Source organism: Malania oleifera, chromosome 6, assembly GCF_029873635.1.
Source record: "Malania oleifera isolate guangnan ecotype guangnan chromosome 6, ASM2987363v1, whole genome shotgun sequence".
Lineage (NCBI taxonomy): Eukaryota > Viridiplantae > Streptophyta > Magnoliopsida > Santalales > Ximeniaceae > Malania > Malania oleifera.
The window spans coordinates 55,766,144-55,787,490 of NC_080422.1; the positions used below are offsets into that span (position 1 = coordinate 55,766,144).

At 33.6% G+C, this 21,347-nt stretch overlaps 1 protein-coding gene across 9 annotated transcripts in view; it reads left to right on the top strand.

Annotated features, from left to right (window-relative positions):
* The window catches only part of LOC131157593 (ADP-ribosylation factor 1), a 57,400-nt gene extending 43,569 nt beyond the window's left edge, over positions 1 to 13,831 (top strand). For 3 of the 9 annotated variants that reach the window (XM_058111868.1, XM_058111869.1, XM_058111867.1), the window contains 4 exons: positions 4,802 to 4,913; positions 11,320 to 11,367; positions 11,623 to 11,753; positions 13,632 to 13,831. In XM_058111868.1, the coding sequence (XP_057967851.1) occupies positions 4,802 to 4,913; positions 11,320 to 11,367; positions 11,623 to 11,753; positions 13,632 to 13,665 (325 nt within the window). In that variant the 3' untranslated portion in view covers positions 13,666 to 13,831. Of the gene's footprint in view, positions 1 to 4,785; positions 4,914 to 11,319; positions 11,368 to 11,622; positions 11,754 to 13,631 lie in introns of all 9 variants that reach the window. The other 6 variants (XM_058111870.1, XM_058111871.1, XM_058111872.1 and 3 more) reach the window with 3 other exon arrangements.
* The last annotated feature ends 7,516 nt before the right edge of the window (positions 13,832 to 21,347 follow it).

Below are 21,347 nucleotides of genomic sequence, written 5' to 3' on the forward strand. Positions count from 1 at the left end.
TTCTATCTTATTTGTACTTATACTAAAACCTCTAGATTCTGAAAATTCTTTCCATAAATTGTAACTTAGGTTCTACTTCATTTTAGTTTCATCAATCAAGACAATATCATTTGCAAACAACATACACCATTGAACCTCATTTTGGATACTCCTAATAAGTTCATTCGTCACTAGAGCAAAAAGATAAGGGCTCAAAGTAGATCCTTGATGTACACATATTGTGATTGGAAGTTCCCTAGCCTCTCCACTTGTAGTCCTAATGCTAGTCATTACTTTATTGTACATATCCTTAAATGACATTAGTATACCTACTACATGTGCCCCCCCACCTTTTCTTTTTTTTTTTTTCCAAAAAATCCACCATAAAACATTCCTAGTACCTATCATACACTTTTTCTAAGTCAATTAAAATCATATGCAAATCCCTCTTCTTTTCCCTAAACTTTTCAATTAATTTCTTAAAAGATATATATATAGCTGCTGTAGTAGATCCTAGGGCATAAAACCAAGATAATTTTCTGAGACTCTCATCTCTAACCTTAAAAAGGGAAAAAACGCAAAAAAATAATCTATAAAGTCAAGGAAAAGAGATGGTGGAAGTAGCATTTCTTTTTAAGGTAACTAAAGTAATATATTGAGATGGCAAAGAACTAGAAGTCCTCACAATAAGAAAAGGAAAAAACATAAAGGAAAGGAAAAAAAAGGTGGGGGGGGATGAACAGTACTTGACCCCCTCCCCTCTAAACCTCCTAAAAACTACTTTGTTTCTTCATGTGAGAACTAGTTTGTTTCTCTTTGAAAAATTTCTTGGGCAAAAGACATTGACTTTCCTTGAGGTTTGACAAAAAGACACAAACCTCTCTTGAGATTTCAAAAATCCCAAAGATTTCCCATGAGGTTTGAGACATCCCACTAACCTCCCTTGAAGTTTCAAACATCCCGAAGGGGAGGTCCATGTCTTTTCGCCAAACCTCAAGGGAGGTTAGTGTCTTTTACCCAAATTTCTTCATTTCAGCCCCCGCCTGCACTGATTTGATGGGAGTAAACATTGCTAATCCCATCCTTAGCTGATCTCTTCTCTCTGCTAGTAAATATATCCCACACCCATCAATTTTTCCCTGATTATCTTTTGCAGAAACCTCCTGATTTGAGAGTGGCTGCCTAGGACCTTTTTAAAGCTTTCATGATCACTATTCAGCAAAGGCTGTTCCTTTTTGTTCATTTTCACAACGTCTATCTTCTTTCATTAAAGTCCCATATTGAGTAGTGGTTCGGGTTCTATTTGTGTCCTCCCTTACATTATCCATCAGATGAGATTCATGAGCATCAATTGGTATATTGCCTGATTCTTGCGCAGGAGATGTGACTGAAGTCCCCTTCTCCTCCCCCCAGTTGTGAACCAGACTTACTAAAGAATGCAGCCTCTACTGTTACGTCTGAATTTTTGGCCTGTGACCAGCCTCGACTCCATCCAAAATCCCATGGAGGCATTAGGCCTAGGGAAGAATTTTTTTTTTTTTACAATCCACCCTTTGGAAGCAAGTAATAAGCCATTTAAGAGTGAGTATTTGTTAAAACACAAGATACTTACATGTATTTCATAAAGGAACTAAAAATGTTCTACTTGCATTGACTAGCTCTTTCCAATGGGCTATACTTTATTTACAACATTTGTCACACTTAGTAAACTAAATACATATTTTCCAGAAAAACAAATACTTAATTTCTCTTGTATCTTCCTGCCAAAAAACTCAACAAGTGGGGCTTTCATGTAGTCTGTACCTGAAATTGTTATGGAAGTAAAACTATTATCCTTATGAGATCAATACCTAGCGCATGAAAATTTCCCAACTAAAACAAAATATGCAGCTATGATAACCCCGGAGAACATATGTGCAGCCATATCTAGGAATTATAAATAGCAAGCTTAAATCTTTCCTTGTTAGGATTCAATTTCATGCGAGTTTCTACCCTTTTTCCCTAAAAATCTCCAATTTTGCCCAAAAACCTAGATGAATAAATGAAAATTAGGAATACCTACCTTGATTTTCAGCTTCTCCAATTTATTTTAAGGTTCGTCTGAATTTCTGTATTTTCTCGTGATTTTTCCTTGAATTTCCTGATTTTCTGCAGAGTTTTCTTTCTCATCCTTCCTTTCTCTTTCTAGAACTATGGTTACAGAAGAAGTTCATTATATCTTGTGTTGTTGCTGCTCTTCATGGCTGGAAATGGGTGAGGCAGCAGCTACTCGCTGCCAGCTGCCTGCCAAGTGTCCCCTCCTAGGCTAATAACATGGCAGGACGGCAGCATCTGGTTGCACTAAGGGGCCTGTGGTGCTGCCATCTGTTTACCAGGTGCCCCCCCCCGCCGGTTTCTCTAATCCCTCTTTCATTTTCTTTTCTATTTCTGCCTCAACTCCTATGTCATTATGTTTTGGCATGGGTTTTCTTAATTTCCTTTCATTTAAGCTCCTCCTACCACGAATAAATTTGAATGAAATTTCTAATATAAATTAACGTAACTTAATCAAAGCAGCGCATGGTTAATATCAACTCATTCAATACGAGGTGCTCCCTCCTGGTTTCTCTAAGCCCTCTTTCTTTTTCTTTTCTATTTCTGCCTCAACTCCTATGTCATTATGTTTTGGCATGGGCTTTCTTAATTTCCTCTCATCTAAGCTCCTCCTACCACTAATAAATTTGAATGAAATTTCTAATATAAATTAACGTAACTTAATCAAAGCAGAACATGGTTAATACCAACTTATTCAATATGAAAGCAAAGCAACAATCATGCAAATTTATAAATGTAATTTAAATTACCATGGCTTAAAGGATATGGTTATCACACCCACTGCCTTGGAAAGCTTAGAAACAAGTTTTATGGGCCTTACTAATAGGAATTGTGGAATGAGCTGATGGGCAAACTTATCAGATCAGTAACTTGAATAATTCAGAATATCGCCCAAATACAAAGTGATATTAATAATTCCTAATCCAGCTCACCTCATGTCCATGCCAATCTTGGGCTCATGTTCTTCGGAGCACAAACCCTAGGAACTTCAAAACTAGCAGAACTCTCAGCCACCAACATTCCACCATATGCAGCAAACTCCACCCTCCCCATTTGTCAAAAGTCAAAACACAGACCATCCTTGTGGACTACTGGCCCTATGTTTCCTGATATCATGTCCTTCAAACTCTGGTGAGTAAGACAATGGCAAGACTAACCATAATCATGTCTGAACCTGGAATATATCAACGACTGTAACACCTCTACATACCTTTGCGATCTCTCCTCCAGGAATGGAAATAGGATACCCCTCACCAAACAATTGAAACCTGAACTTGAAGTACTTGCCATTCCAATTTTGTCTTTATTGCGGCCCAAAATTGAACCCTGTCAAATTTTATGTAAAGAACAAACTGGTTCAATCTTGAGATGACTAAAGACAAGCAGTTGCATCCCATTGTCCCACTGAAATTGTAAACCTGAACCATCAATTCCTGCCTGAGATTTCTCTTCCAAAAGAACAAAACCCCCCCTCCCTCTACTTTTTCCAGACGCAGATTGAAAGATTTCCTTTCAGTCTGCAGAGACTTGAGGAGAATCTCCTGCATATCTGACTATTTTAACCCTTTCAGGAGGAGAGAAGTAATCTATAGAGTGGGTGAAGACTATAAAGTGAGTAGAGAGAAGCAATCTATATGCTATCTAGTTGCATAAGTGTTGTTCCTCTACAGGATAAATTTGGAGTAATTGTTAATGAAATGCAAACTACATTCATGAATCTCCATGTTGGTCAAAGGAGCATTTTAATCCAAACACTTACTCTCATCCACTCTGATTTTCTTTCTATTTTTTATTTCTTATCCTTGTTGTCTCATACTTTTTCTCTCTTATCTTAATATACTTTTCTTGAGCATTTCAAATCCAAACATCTTCCAAATATTAAACAGAAGAAGGGGACATGTTAATTCTTAAATCTTATTAAATGTGAAAATGATGAGAATCTTTTACAAATTGAGATTGATGATGCATTCGAACAAAAATTAGGTTAAAATGTATGGCCATATGGGTAATAGATTGGTTATTATTCATTCTGTAACTTGCTGCAAAAAAAAAAAAAAAATGCCACTAATTGAAAATTGATGAATGGATGTGCTATATTATTTTAGAATCTAGGAGAGGAAAATTCATAATGTCATATCAAATATTCTTGATAATTAGTTTGTAATAACATCTGAATTTAAATAAATTTTTTGTGTGGAAATTTGTCCATTGATTGACTGATTGGCAATTGATGGTTACTGAGTGTGGTCTTTGGGCTGTGGTGGTTTCTTATTGTGCCAAATGTTTCAAGAGTTGATGGCCTGATGCATCACTTAAGAAAGAAGGAAGACGGATTTGTTGCCTTTCAGGAGCATTGTAGATCACTCCTTAGGATTCCACTGGGTGGAGATAAAATGAAAGATAGAGGCAAATGGATATTAATGCTACAAAATTTTCCATTCTGTGTTATCAATGTTGAGACACTCCATGCTAATTGACCTTGATTAGCTTCAAAATAATTAATTTTATGCCAGTCTCACAAGATTATGAGCTCTGCTTATATGAAATTGATTATTTGCCAATAAGGCTTATTAATTGTTCCTACACTTAAAGAACTTGTTCGGGATATTGTATTTTGAATTCTTTGTGTTATCAATCTTGAGGCAGACTCTGTGACTAGACCTTGATTGACTTCCAAATTAGTAATTTTATGTCAACTTCACAAGCTTATAGGATGCTTATGCCACAGGCCTTACTGGAGATGCTATTTTCCAAATACACAGGCGATAATCTATGTTGTTGATTCAAGTGATACTGATAGGCTGATAATAGCCAAAGATGAGTTTCATGCAATACTGGAGGTACTCCTGCTGGTTTATGTATTATGACTAATTCATTGATGAGTTTCATGTATTATGACACTAAAGCACATTTTACCCTTTTAAGTTGTTTCAAGTTTCATTTATATTTGTTCAGTTATCTTTGGTTATTATCTGGGCTGTGAGTATTTTTCAATGTGACCCACAAGGAAATTGTGTATTAGTAATTTGACACTTCACGAAATTTTGTTTTGTTAATTGGAATTTTCAGTTTATTAGCAGCTTTTGTTTAATTGTTTTATAAGTTCACTCTGGTGAATTAGCGGGGTTCCTAATTTCAGACAGTTGATCTTTCTTATGTAGACCACTGTCTTAAATTTTCATGAAATTGCCAAAGTTTCTGTCAAAATTTCCCTTTTCGACGATTCTCTAAATCAAACTAGTGGTCAATTTTGGTCTCAAAATTTTCTTCAAAATGTCCATGAACCATCAAAATTAATCAAATATCTCAAAATTTATGCAATTTTTTTTTCCTGAAAATTTAACGAAGGAAAAAAATTCCCTTGAAAGTGAAACTTGAGATTCAAAACTTGCACTTGAAATTTCTCTATTAATACATTTTCATTTTTTTATTGAAAATAAAAAAAGATACGACTTTTAGGGCCTGTTTTGAACTTGGAAAACATTAGGAGAAGGCAATAAAAAAATAAAGGAACCCACTTTTTCATGTTTACTTACCAAGGAAAGTAGGAAAGAAAATAAAATATGTAGTGAATAGAGATTGATTTTAGACTTCATTAACCTTTACCTTTATTTTAAATTTTGATCATAGTAGAACAATTTTTATCTTATATTGAAATGCAAGGGAAGTTTTATAGGACAGCTATAAGACCAGCTAAGCTATATGGATTGGAATGTTGGGCCACGAAGAAACATAATATCCAAAAAGTAAAAGTTTCCGAGATGAGAATGCTCAGATGGATGAGTGGTATAACATTGAAAGATAAATTAAGGAATGAACATATTCGTGGTAAGTTAGGTGTAGCTCCTATAGAAGATAAGATAAGGGAGGGACGACTCAGATGGTATGGACACTTGCAACGTAGGCCTTATAGTGCACCTGTGAGGAAGAGTGACTTAGTTATTGTACGGGGCAGTAGAAGGGGTAGGGGTAGACCTAAAATAATTTGGGAGGAGATAGTGAGTAAGGATTTAATATCCTTGAACTTATCAAAAGAAATGGTCCATGATCGCATAAATTGGCGGAAAATGATTCATATAGCTGACCCCACTTAGTGGAACTAAGGCTTGGTTTTGTTGTTGTTGTTATTGAAATGAATCTCCTTCTTTCTCTTTCCTCTTTTTTTTTTCCCTTTAAACAAACCCATTGATCCAGAATGGAGCCATAGGCTTTTAAAATTTGATGCAAAATAGAGCTTAGATATTAGATACAACATTTAATTCGACTTTGTATTTGCATAATCACTAATATTTAACTGAATTTTGAATTTCATTTATATTAATTGAATTATGTTTAATATGATTATTTGCTTACAGCTATTGCACCTTGTACACCGTATACTTGTCATTGAAGTAATTTTTTTTTTTCTAGTTGTAAATCTTGAATATTATTGTCTACATTTTTTGGAGTTTCGTAAAAAGAAATTCTATGCTTCACTAATAATTTCCACCATTTTTAAAATCTAAATTGAAATTAGCATAGATATTGAAACTTACATGGCTAAAATTTTAGTCAGAGTGAAATTTATAACCTTGATATGCATGGTAATTCTAAGCTTATGAATTTGGTTACTGATATTTATATTTCAATAGAACTAATATTTGTGATTTTTTTTTGATGATACAAGCCACTTTGCAAGAGTTCCGGATGATATTGGAAGTGTTTTTATATGCTATATTCAATTTTTGAAGACATATATTTTGTTTCTTCTTCTTTTATTTTTTAATAGAAAAGAAACATTTTCTTTAGTTCTTTATTTAATATTTATAAGATTGTTGTTTTTTAATCATTTATTCAAATGGACACTTTTTTATGTGGTGGAAACTATCATAGATATTTCTTGAAGCTAAAAAGTTATTAATAAATCAATAAAATTTTAGCTGTGAAAATTTAATTAATGCTTTGCATTAGAAATTTAGTCCCTTTTAATTGATATAAGAAGCAAATAAATGCCATGTGTTGGGGTATTCCAGTTTTGCGACTTTAACTTATGATTTTGGTGCATGATTTTGTCTTGGAGGGAAGGTTGGTTAACCTAGATGTGATCATGCAGTTGTTGTGCGGACGGTTGTGGTATGTCATTGTGACATTGTGGTTGGTTCAGATTGTACTTGTCATGATTTTCTTGAACCTTAGTTTAGGGGTGGGCATGGTTTGGTTAACTGAACTATTATCCTTGAACCATTAACTAAACCGAAGTTTAGGTTCGTTAGAAAATGTGAACCGAAATTGAACCATTTTAAAATGATTAACTGAAATTCAGTTAGCCGGTTTTTAGAACCCTTTAAGTATAATTTAAAATTTTGAAGTAACTAAAAATAATATTGTTTATTTTATAATAATCAACATGTAAAATTAAAATACTTAAAATAAAATTTAAGCATGAATATTAGATTAATACAACTTTTTAAATTTTATATGATATTATATATAATATGTATTTTATATGTATATTTATAGTATATTGGTTTGGTTTGGTTAATTGTGGCTATTGAATGCGCCAAATCGAAACTAAACCGATAATCAAAAAAATTAAGAACTCCGAACCGAAACTGAACCGAAAAAATGGTTAACCAATGCTCCGGTTCAATTTGGTTCGGTTTTGCAGTTTGATTTGATTTTTTTGATTTTTTAGTTTTTCTTGCCCACCCCTACCTTAGATGTATGATCACTAGATCCTTGGTGGTTACTCATATTTGAGCGGGAATATGTCGGAGACATGAATTTTGGGAGAACACTAGGAGTAGATTACCTCATCCCGTATCCTATCGGGTATTAAGTGGGCACCTAGAGGAGTGCTTTGGGGTGAGCTCTTGACATCATCAAGGGGTGTCTTGGGCTTTCATGTGAGATTTGGAGTCCGATGGACTATCCATTTGGGAATGAGATTGCATAGTACTCTCAACTCAGAGGTTTATATCTGTCCCTCCTTGGTCGTTAGTTATCTTGTTGGGCGGAGTCATTCTTGATCTGCTTGGACTATCAAGGGGTGTTAATCCTTCGTGTGTACTGCTCGAGTCGTGTATGGTGTCACTTCCCTAGTCTTGGCTGGTGGGCGGTAAGTGACGGGTACGCTGACTAGGGGTGAAATCAGTTCACCTCAATTCGGTTATGGCATAAATCGAAAATTGAACTGAAAACTATGGTTATTGTTTGAGGGAAACTAAAACCGAAACGAATCGAATCTGCTATTCCTTTGGAGAATCGAACATTGGGCAGTTTGGTTACTATTTTTTTTTGGTTTTTAATTGATTTTATTTTTATTTTTAATATTCAATGATTCTTTTGTTCTCCCACGTTTTCTCAGCAACCAAGCAATCAAACAGATCATTTTCACATTCAAACTAACCTGATAACTCCAACAAAACCAAGAGAACTCGAGAAACCTCTGAGCAAACCATTCAAATTTCAAACCCAAATTGACAAATCAAACCGGCAAAGTCCCATAGAGCTAGCTCGCATCGTTGGGTCGAGTGTAGCCTCTGCAAATCAATAGGAGGCAAATGGTTAGAGTGCTGAGGAGATTAGTGGCTTTGTGCTTGGCAGACGCGTCGACAGATTTGAAAAAGTGAACCTTGTCAACGACCTCCAGTCCTCGGTGTAGCTAAGGAGGCGTTCATGATGGTGTGTTACTTGGTGGAGTTAGAGAGGAGCTGGTTGAGGTTGCTAGCCTACTATGCTGGCGAGGGTTGTAGGGTTGGGGCTTGGGGGCTTATGGCAGGGTGGTGCCACAGTGGGTTAGGAGGCAGAGGCAATGCCGAAGAAACCCTAAATGGCTAAATCCCTAATCGTAATTGAGTTTTGAGAATGAGAAGTGAGAATTGAGAAGAAAAATCAGTTTTTTCCAAAATTTATATAGGTTAATATTCTAGCGTGCCACACTTTATTGTACTTGGGACTGTGGACCAATCATATGTTAACATACATATATATATATATATATATATATTATCAATTAATATATATAATTAATATTTTAATCAATTTTTCAGTTCAATTAGGTCCAGAAAACCAAAATTGAAACCAAAATCGAAAATTTTGGAAATCCCAAACATAAACCGAAATCAAATACTGAAAAACCGAACCGCTTGTGATTTCAGTCCAAATTTGGTGCGGTTTTCGGTTTTTTGGTAATTTTTGTACACCCCTAACACTGACACAAGGTTGTACTATCGGAATGAGAGTTACTCTCAGTACTAATGGAATGTGAGTGCAACTCCCTTTCCCTTCGAGTCCGAGTTCCTCTATGGTGACCTTAGTTGGATCAAGGGTTGTTGCCATGAGACTTAACCACTAGGTTAGACATTTGAGTGTTTCCTTTGGTAAGGATGAGTTTGGCTGGGCTAGACTTGGTGTAGTCTTGTTGTCGCATGAATGTGACTCCTTGACACTTTGGGAGATCTTGACAAGGGTGATTTCTTTTGGCCATTGAGACCTCGACGTTTGCGACACCGTACATTAGTGCATAATATTTTTTCAGGTTCAAATCTTAACTTATTAAAATAAATACTGTAAATTTAATTATATCTAATTTTAATTTATAATTAAATTTGATTCTTTTTTTGTATTATTTTTCTTATTTTAAATGACAAGGATATTTCTATCTACAAAATGATTTTTATTATTTTCTACTTTTAGATATAGTATAGGTGCATTGATGTGTGTAATACTGAGGAAGCTTTCATTGTAACATGTTAGCATATTCAATCTGTTGCTAACATGGCACCTTAATACTTGTTAGGCTTCCAGTTTTTATATATGTGTGTATATGTTTGAGTCAGAGTTGACAAGAGAGAATATGCTTAGGTAGTAAGAAACTCAAATAAAATTCAAACACAAAACAAAAAAAATTATACCTGTGCATTGCATTTGTCTAAAGCTAGTTACACATGATTTCTCAACTTGTAGCATGTGATTTTATGCCAGAGCATAAAGTATTAATTCTGTGTTGTAGGCAAGGTCTTAAATTTCAATTTCGACTCAAATTTCGAAGCTCCAAAAGTATGGAAATTTTGACGAAAATTTTGATTTTGATGTCAATTTCGATTTCAATTTGAAAAAATAATGAAAATAAGTAGTAAAACATGAAATTCTTTTATGAAGCTTTAGAAATGATTAATAGACATAACAATGTAAGTTTTAGGACTAATATATTACAAGTAAATACATCTATGCTGTCTATGAGGTGGAGAAGTTGTAATATAATATGTGCATCAAACATATTTGTAAGATAATGTCCATTAAACATATTTAGTGAATCAGTTAATACAAATGAAATTCAAAAATCATTTAAATATGATTTATTATACAAATAATGATAATTTATATATGCGTGGTTAAATAAAATGTCGTAAGTTTACTCTTTCATTAATTTCAAAAGCACTTGTAAAATAAAATAAAATAAAATAAATTAAGAGAGAAATTTCCATTCACTCCTAAATCTCATTTGCATTCCGAGGAAATTTCATTGCATAGTTCAAATTTCGACAAATTTCGATAAATTTTGGACGATTCGTTGAAATTTTGACAGAATTATGCAAGACGGAAATCGGCTACCATTTCGATTTTGAGGGTGATGGAAACCGGAAATTTCGACAGAAATTTTGACAATTTCGTGGAAATTGTGGAAATTTAAGACCAGGGTTGTAGGTGATTAATTATATATTTTTTTGACAACCTTCAACGCAGGTGATTTTCTTTGTTTAGCTATACTTGGGGGCATCCCCGTGATGCCCTTTGATGAAATCCTTCTTTGCTGATGCAAAAAATGTATTAACGTTGCGTTGCTTATATTTTGTTGTGATTTTGTATTGTTTATCAACTCATACTTTGGATAGGCGTGCAGTGTGTACATGCTTTTATTATTTATATCAGTCAGCACAGTGGTACCCAGTAGCAGCAACAGTATCTAGGCTGGTTTTGTTGCCTAAAGTTTTCTCTTATTCCTTGCATCTTGTTTATTTGTGCATAACTTTAGTCCCCTGCACCCGTCTGCTCTCTCTCTCTCTCTCTATATATATATATATATATGTGTGTGTGTGTGATGGTTTGACTTTTGTCCATCTTTTTTTCCTTGGACTTACCATTATCAGTAGCTTCGCTTATGGCTGCATTTGCCAATGTTTCATGCATTTTATCAGCCATGGTTAAATTGCCATGCAATAGACATCTAAAAATGCTTATTTATATGTTTGAGAATTTTGATAGGAGGAAGAGTTAAAGGGTGCAGTTGTTCTAATTTTTGCTAACAAGCAGGTTTGTATTATTGCCTCATTATTTATAGTCTAAAAGTGCGTACTTCGAGTTTATTTATTTATTTTGGCATAATCTAAATTTTTGATTTTTGATTTTTATTTTTGAAACTTCTTTCATCATATGGAGGAGAAAAGATTTGAGACCTATTATAATTGTCACATGCTTTTTACTGCATTTACTGTTAAATATATTAGTTCCACCATTTTTGGTGTTGGAGTTAATAATATTTGTATGTTTTCTTTTTGATCAATGCAGGATCTTCCTGGTGCACTTGATGATGCAGCGGTAACTGAGGCCTTGGAGTTGCACAAGATTAAAAACCGCCAGTGGGCTATTTTTAAAACTTCTGCCATAAAGGGGGAAGGTCTCTTTGAGGGATTGGATTGGTGAGCTCATTTAATGCTTTAATGATACAGAACTTGGCATTGGTCCAATAGTGTTTAGGCACTAGTGCTTCTTGATTTAGTTTCCGTAAGGTTCGGAATTTTAGATGTTCATTGCCTCAATGAAGTCTAACACCACCATGATGAAGCTTGCTGTATCAAAAATTAATAGAACTTCTAACACTGAGTTGCTAGAAATGTGGAACTAGCAGATCACACGCGCGCGCACACACACGAGAAGTAGTTTTGCTCACCACTCATGGACTCCACCAAAGCTTAGAAGCAAGAGAATTCACTACTCTAAAGATGCAAGGCAAAGGGCAAAGTCTCCAATATTCATTAAAAAGCACTCAATTTTCTAATACACGCAAGCTTTTATTGGCTTGGAACAACCCTCCAAGCACAGGACAATTCTACTCCATGTTTTCCACCCAAATGTAATTGACTTTAACAAAACAAAGACCCAAAAGAAGAGCTTAACTCATTTTCTTACACAAGGAATACGGGCAAACACATAGAAAGCTTAAACTGGTAGACTGCACCCTATCATTCAAATAACCATAACTCCTAGCAGACAACTCCACTTAATGTGTAATTTTCATCTACTGTAAAGAACACTTCTTCAACTTTAATTCCATAGTTGCTGTGCATGTTTTCAAGCTCTTGAACCTTTTCGAAATTGGGTTCAAAATTAGGCCAAAACGTATGGGTCCTCAACTTCAAGAACTGAATCTGTTTGCAGCATTAAGTCACCTTCCAGCACCCTAAAGTCACTTGAACTCTTTGAGCGCACTCCTGTCATGCTCTTCTGGTTGAAGAAGACTCTTCAAGTCATATGTGTTATTATTCACCATTACGAGGAGAAAAATCAACAATATTGGAAATGTCTATAGCATCATGAAATTCAATGTTGTATGCATTTTCACCAATCTGCTTGAGAACTTTGATCATCAGTCCATAGCTTTAGCTTTCCAAATTGGCTTCCTGGGAATCTTCCCTTACCAAGGAGAATCTATACTAGATTATGCCCTTTTGAATTCAGCAAATTTTCAATGCTTCTTGGCTTGCCCATGATACTTCTAATTTTTCTTCACAATCTTATGAATCTGTTTATGCAACTTTTGAATTTGTTTAGCGCTCTCTTTCAGTTATTAGTGATTGGACGAGGAGCCACATCCAATGGGCTTAGTGGATTTTGGGCATAAACAACTTGAAAAGGAATACAACTTTGGCTAGTTGAATGATTGTAACCAACTTCGGCTTGTGGAAAAACAAGATCCCAATCCTTAATATTCATTTTAACCAAACTAAGGATGAGACCAAACTCTTGTTTACAACCTCTATTTGACCATTAGTTTGGGGATGACAAGTGTTGCTGAATTGAAGACGAGTTCCAAGCTTTCTCCAACAGAATGACTCATTTACTTGGAATCTGATCTGAAGTGATTGTTTTTAGAATGCCATGAAGTTTGAAATCTTTCTAAAGTATAGATTGGCAACATTAGTAGCATCTATAGTCTTGCTACATGGAACAAAATGTACCATTTTAGAGAAACAATCAACCATCACAATGATTGAATCTCTTTTAGTTTTTGGTGGAGCTCCTAGGCAATTATAGGACAAATCCATATTGAATTCTTCTGATAGAGCTTTAGTTACTGGCAATTGGGTGCATAATTCTGTGTTTTGACTGAGTTTTGGCTTATATGGCATGTTTTGCATTGCTGAGTAAACATAGTAACATCTCTTTCCATGTTTGGCTGACGTTTGCAGACATTACATCTGTACAAAATTTGATGGCATGGTTACAAATTCCAAAGTCATAAATTTATAAATTTAGTTTTGATGCATTTTTTCTATTTTATGCAATTGTTTATGTAGGTTGAGTAACACACTCAAGTCAGGAGGTGGCTAAATGTTTTCATTGAAGAATTAGATACCTATATCCAAGCCAAAACTACAAGGCATGTCACTTTGCAACTTGTTATGAGTGCATATGCCATTTGATTCTCTGTTTTTTGGAATGTACCAGTGAGATACAGTGAAATTCTCATTAAAGATGAACAGTTGGCTTTTGAGCATTACTGCTGCACTTCGTCATTTTTTTTTTTTTTCTTTACTTCAATTTTGGTTTTTCATATTTTTTGGTTTTCAATTTCCTTATGTCCTGTTGCTATAATTTCCTTTTCATTTCTTGAAGAAGTAAGGATGTATATTTTTCTTGTTGAATACGCTTTGAAAATTTCTTCTGCGTCCCAGTTGAGTAGCTCAAAATGAATGCCCAAAAAAAATGGGAGAGCAACCAAATCGCGATATGAAAATAAAATCATTTAGTCGAGAGTTCAATACATTATTAAACAAACTTGGTAAATTACCAACATGTTATTAGTGACACCAACTCAATTCATCAATTTGTAGACTAATGAGTTATTTTTAATGGATTTTTTTTATTAGATTGCTTGTCTCATCATTAATGATTGCACTAATCCATACCCATTAACTCCTCAAGTAGGATATATTCATATAATTATTTGGGTCATGATGGGTGATCCATTTAGATCCATTTATTGAATGGGTTAAATGAGTATGTGGGCATAGTCCATAAATTCATTTAAAATTTTAATTTTATTAATTATAATAATAAATAATTTATTTAATTTATCCTAGTTAAAAATATACAAGTAATTAATATTAAATTGAATTTTCATGTGTGATGTAATTGTGTATTGTTTGGTTTGAATATTTATATAATTATATACTTAATTTAACTTGATTTCAAACTAATCAATATGTATGCATGTTTGTAATTGCATAATTGGTTTGGTTTATACATGTTCGTAATCATGTCGGTATGTGATTATAGTATTTACTATATTTTTTAAGTAATTAAATTATATAATTATGTACTTAATATTATAATAAGGAAATTCACGTGCATAATTTTATAATTTTGGATAACTTGGTTACAATACGTATTATGTTTATGTAAGTAATTTGATTTTCTTTCATTTTTCAAATCAATAAATATGTATGCATGTACGTATTTTACATAACTTGGATAATTGATTGTTGATAACACCTATCATTTGATTAAAATATGCATAATTATGTAATTAATACTGTTATTCAGAAAATCTATATGCATAATTTTTAAATTATGAATAATTATAAATATATGAAATTGGTTTGATTCATGTACATATATAACTGGTTTATTATAAATATGTATGTAATTATGTAGTTACATATTATAATTAAACAACACAATTATATAGTTAATGTTATAATTTTTAGAAATATGTGGACATAATATTATAATCATGAAAAATTTCATTTAAATATGTACGTAATGATGCAATTATGTATGTACGTAATTGATTTGGTTTAGTTTTCCAAATCAATTAATATGCATGCATGTATGTAATTACATCATTGGTTTGGTTTGGATATGTGTATGTAATTATATAAATATGTAATTAGCTTGTTTTACTTATGAGTGTCTGTAATTATGTAATTATGAATGTAAACAATTGGTTGGATTCGTCTATATAAATGTATGAATGCATGTAATTACAATGGTTGATTAAGATATGTTTAAAATTTGTAGATATGCATATAATTATAGCATTGGTTACATCTATCTTTTGAAATTAAACTATATAATTTAAGTACAAAATTAATATTATAATTCAAAAATATATATACATAATTCGTAATTATGGATACCTCCATTTATATATATATACACATAATTATGCAATTATGAGTCTACATAATTGGTTAGGTTTAGTTATGCAAATCAATTAAAATGCATGCATGTACGTAATTATGTAACTTGTTGATTAAGTTGTATTTATAATTATATAGATATGTAATTATAGTATTTGCTACAACTACCATTTGAAATAGAAATATGTAATTTATTATATAATTAATGCTATAATTCATAAATTTATACATAATTTTATAATTATTGATTCAAATATGTACATAATTATACAATTATAAGTGCACTCAATTGATTTGATTCCATTATATAAACAAATTAATACATAGCATCCATGCATGTACATAAGCAATTGGCCTTATGGTAAGATCTTCTGCCTGAATTGGATCATCTTTTGAAAAGATGACATATCCACTTCAATTGTAAAAGTATGGCCGATTAGATGGAATTCAAACTTTTCAATTCCTCTTTTTATTGCCAGAATCTCTTTGAAAGTCGAGTGAGAATGTAATTCCGATTCTTTGAAGGAACTGCTCTTGTAACCACAGACATTTCTAGTCCCATCTTTCTTTTCTTCTATTGAAGCTGCACCCTAACAGTAGTCATTGGCATCAGTCTGAAGGATTTTTTTTCCCTTTGTTAGGAATCTGGAGTGGTGGCAACTTCATAGCCATTGCTTTTAAAGCGTGAAGTGCTGTGGTATGCTTAGATTCCCATGATGGTGCATCCTTCTTTTTCAAAAGCTGGTGTAGAGGTGCTGTGTATGTTGCCAGCTTTGGGACAAAGTCTGCCATGTAATTAACAATACTAAGAAATTGCTACAATTGCTTTGTCGTCATTTGGTTGTTCGGAAAAGGGTTGAGCTAAGTCGCAATATGTGGTTGGAGTTCGTACTTTCTTGGGCTAATTTTCATACTAAGAAAATCCACAGTATTAACTCCAATAATCATCTTCTTTTCAAACAATAAAATCCCATATTGTGTGATTAGTTTTTTAAAATCATTCAAAAGTTTGCCATGGGTCTCCTCATCTTTTGAGAATAATAGGATATCATCAATGTAAACAAGGGCATGATGGAGTATGGGCTGGAATATTTTCATCATTGCCTTCTAAAAGATAAAGGGAGTAACTTTAAGCCCAAATGACATGATAGTCCATTGGTAATGGTAGTTTGGAATGTAGAACACTATTTTGGGCCTATCTTTTGGGCTAATGCCTAGTTGCCAAAATCCAGCTTTGAGATCAAACATTAAGAAGGCTTGGGCCTCCAAAAGTTGTGAAAAGAGACTATCTTGATTTGGCAATGCGAATTTATCATCAGCAAGAAAGTTGTTGAGTGGCTGGTACTTGATGACTAACTTGAGTTTTCCTCTCGTTTGCTCAGCCCGTTTATTGACATAAAAGGCTTCGCAAGCCCATTGTGATTTGGTGGGCTCAATTAGCCTTTGATCTTTTAATTGGGCCCCAATGCATAATGATCTAGGTTCATTCCTTTGTGACTTGCCTTCATGGGGTTAATGTCTTCATTTTTCTTGAAAGGAAGGTTGACAAAGAATTCTGAATTCTTCCATAACGGCTTTAGGCATTTCTTTAGGAATTCATTGTGATTATCCACACATTTAAATTGGATAAGTTGGGCCTTGATTTCTTCCATTGTTTGAGTGATATGGAAAACTATTGGAGTCCTTGTCCACTAGAGCAGATAGTTTCAAAACTTGAGTCCTTGTTCTGTCCACTGAATCTTGCCCATGTGTTGGATAATATCGAACCCAATAAGCATTTCTTTTCCAGGAAAATTGAATTGATAAAATGTGGCTTTAATTAAGTGACCAGGATAGAGTCTGATGTAGATTGGAACACTCTTTCTCTAAACACCAAAATTTCCTCCTTTGGCAATTTTGAAACCTTGGGAACACGGTTTCCATTTATCTTTAGGCAGGAAGTTGGTGTTGAATTAGGTGTAATCCTAAGAGTGGGGGGGGGGGGGGGGTGAATTGGGTATTTTAAAAATTCTTTAAATCTATCTACCACTTAATCCCTACTTGTATATTTAGCAAACCAATCTTAGGGATTTATAACAAACAACAAATTCAATTTACCAATGAGTTTTTATTACCCAATTAATTGTGTGCAATGTTATTCAACCTATACATGCAATATGAACAGTTTAAATGTAGTTATGAAAATAAAGAGTAAAGGGAAGAGAGAAGACAAACAGTTTTTACGAGATTCAGCCAACTCGGCTTTCGTCCTCGCCTTGAGTAACCACTCAAGAATTTCACTAAAATCCTTGCTCCTTAAATTGGGTTGAAACTTCCCTTACAATCTGCTGTTTACAAAAGGTATAGCTCTCTCCTACTCCGCTGCTTACAAGAGATACAACTCTCTCCTCAAACACCGGTTCACACACCGAACCATGTATATAATAGAATCTGTAAAAACACTCAAAAAATGCTTCCAAATAAAAGCTTGTGAGTACAATTCAAATTTCTCATACATTAACATATGATATAACTTGAAGCTCAGAATCTAGGAAAATGATACAATCGTTTATGTATGATATGCTTCAATACACAAATTCCTTTTTATCAAATCTCCCAAAAAATATTTGTATAACTCAATGCTTTGGAGAACTTATGTTAAATCTTTGAATATAAAAATAACTTTGTAGATTGCAAAGATATTACACCCACTTTGTAAAAAAATATTTCACAAAATATTTTAATCTCAATAATATTTCAATCTCAATGTGATCTAGGTAATATTTGACTTGATGTATATGTATATGTATCTCTAAGATAATGATACCAAAGATCAACACTCTTACTATATGATTTTCTGAAAATATCCTTCAATATATATATAGTTACAAACGTAAATGATCTTCAAATAAGTATGTTGACTCTACGAGTCCAATCCTGTTTTGATAATGACAAATCACTTGGTATTTTATTTGTGCATTGAGTTTGTGAATAAGAACCATATTAAGCATGCACGGAAAGATAATGAGTCATGGAAGTCACAAAGGAAAGATAACATATCTTGATAAGATCCATGGAACTCAAAGAGTACGAGAATCAAGATGCAAGCGGCAAAGTTCAAGAACATCTTAGGAATGGGTATTTAGAACTTATGTACTTACATTTTCATATGATTTAATTTGAAACTCAACATAACTTAGAATTTTTTTAGGATTCATGCATTTCATGTATATCATTAGAGAATCTTCATGGACTTAGATATGTTTTTGAAATCATGGAAAAAATGTTTTATAAAAGGCTCAAGAAAAAGAGCAAAGCATATTTTGAAATTAGAAAAAGAAAATTGAGAAAAGGGGACTTCAGTAGCCTGAATTCACCCTCAATAGCCTGAAAAATTTCTTCAGGAGCCTCAAGATTAAGTTCGGTAGCCTGAAGAATTAATGGGAAAACACAGCAATTGGTTGAGGCACCTCGGTCGCCTGACCTTGGAACCTCAGGCACTTGAACCCACTTCAGGAGCCTGAACTTCCCTCTTTAGGCCCTTGACCCTGCATTCCAACTTGATTTTTCAAAGGCTTAAAGGACTTTGGTCACCTGGGCTTTCACCCTCAGGCGCCTGAACCTGCGGGAAACTTAAAATTGTGATTTTTATTAAACGAACGTGCGAGCTATTTCTTTAATCCAACGGTTGAGATTAATCCTAAGGGTAAGACACTATATATACTGAATATCTAAACCCTATATTGAAGGGAAGACACACAACAAGAGAAGAACACACCTTATTGCAAGAATATAGAGAAACTTGAGCTGATTGTCTGCACTTCATTCTACTTTCATCTTCTTTGGGCAAATCTACTTCGAAAATCAAAGGGCATTCATTTATTCAACCGTATTTCAATCTAGTATTGAGGTTTGATCATTCAAGTTATTATTCTCAAGAACTTCTCATCTCATTACGTGTTCTTGATTATCCTTAGAAAAGTTTGATCTTGTGTGCGTTCATACATATAAAAAATTGTTTTTGAAAAGATCTTTACTTGAGAAAGTTGTTTAGCTATTAATTGATTGTTATTGATTCAAGAGTATATATATTTATATAAATAGTGTTCATAGAGCATATTATTGAAAAATCTATTTTTGATTAGGTATTGAAAGGTTGATCTTGAAATTGCTTATACATATACATATTTTTAAACAAGATCATTACTTGATTAAGGCTGTGCGATTGATTGAATGGTTTGATTCAAGTGTGTATTAAGATAAAAGATTTATATTTTAGATATATTAAAACACTTGAATATATATATATCCTTGGTATTCAAAATTATCTATTTTATTAAGGGATATCTTGTTTGGAAAATTTCATACTCAGGATTTTGTTCTTTGAATTACATATCATATACATTTACATATTACAAAGATCGAGTGGGGATTAAATATTTGACAGAAAGCATTTCTATATATATTGATAAAATATTCAAGATAAGGCTTTTATCAAGTTCACATTAGATATATGTGTGCTTCTTTACAAAGAGAACTAGAACCCTAGTATACTCCAAAGCATTTTAAATATATCATTATGTGGGAGTTGTGATTAAAGAGGGTTTGTGTGTTGAAGCATATCATACATAAACGATTGTATCGTTTTCATACATTCATGAGCTTCAAGTTTAATCATATGTTAATGTGCTAGGAAATTGAATTGTACTCACAAGCTTTTGTTAGAAGCATTATTTTGAAAGTTATTTTTCAGATTCTATTGTATAGACGGTTCGGTGTGTGAACCGGTGTGTGAGGAGAGAGCTGTATCTCTTGTAAGCAGTGGAGTAGGAGGGAGCTTTGCCTCTTGTAAGCATCGAATTGTAAGGGAAGCTCCGTCCCAATTTAAGGAGCAGAGATTTAGTGAAATCCTTGAGTGGTTGCTCAAGGTGAGGACGTATGCCAAGTTGACTGAACCTCATAAAAATCGTATTTGTCTTCTCTCTTCCCTTTACTCTTTATTTTCAGTATTGCATTTAAATGGTATATATTGCATGTATAGGTTGGATAGACTTACACATAAGTAATTGAGTAACAAGAATTATTTGGTAAATATATAAGAATGGTTTAAGCGGTAAATTAGTGTCAAAGAATTTTATAAATACCCAATTCACACCCTCTTGGGATTACACCTGGTTCAACATTTGGTATCAGAACGGGTTTACATAGACTTGATAGTTAATTTGTAAAACGATCACATGACACACGTTGGTGTAACTCCATTCGGTGAGGGACACTCATCCACTAGACCACCCATTTTCTGTGATGTAAATTACACCTATTGGAAACGTAGGATGAGCATATATCTTCTGAACATAGATTGAAAGGTTTGGAAAATAGTGACTAAGGGAAATCACATTCCCATGAAAGTAATTGATAAGATTAATGTACCTAAAACTGAAGATGAATATACTGAAGAGGATTGGAAGTTAGTACAAATCAATGCCACTGCCATGAACTTACTTTTTTGTGCATTAGATGTCAATGAATTTAATAGGGTAATGACATGTAACTCAGCTAAAGAAATTTGGGAAAAATTAGAAGTTACATATGAAGGCACTAAGGAAGTCAAGGATAGTAGGATAGACATGCTTACTAGTGAATATGATGCATTTAAAATGACAACTGATGAATCCATACAATCCATGTACACTAGATTCACACACATCATTAACTCTTTAAATGCTCTTGGAAAAACTTACCTTACTTATGAGTTGATCAGGAAAATACTCAGGGGATTACCTTCAGTGTGGGAAGCGAAAGTTACGGCAATAGCAGAAGGGAGAAATCGCAAGGAGATGTCGGTGGATGAACTCATTGGATCACTCATCACCTATGAGCTGGCAATAA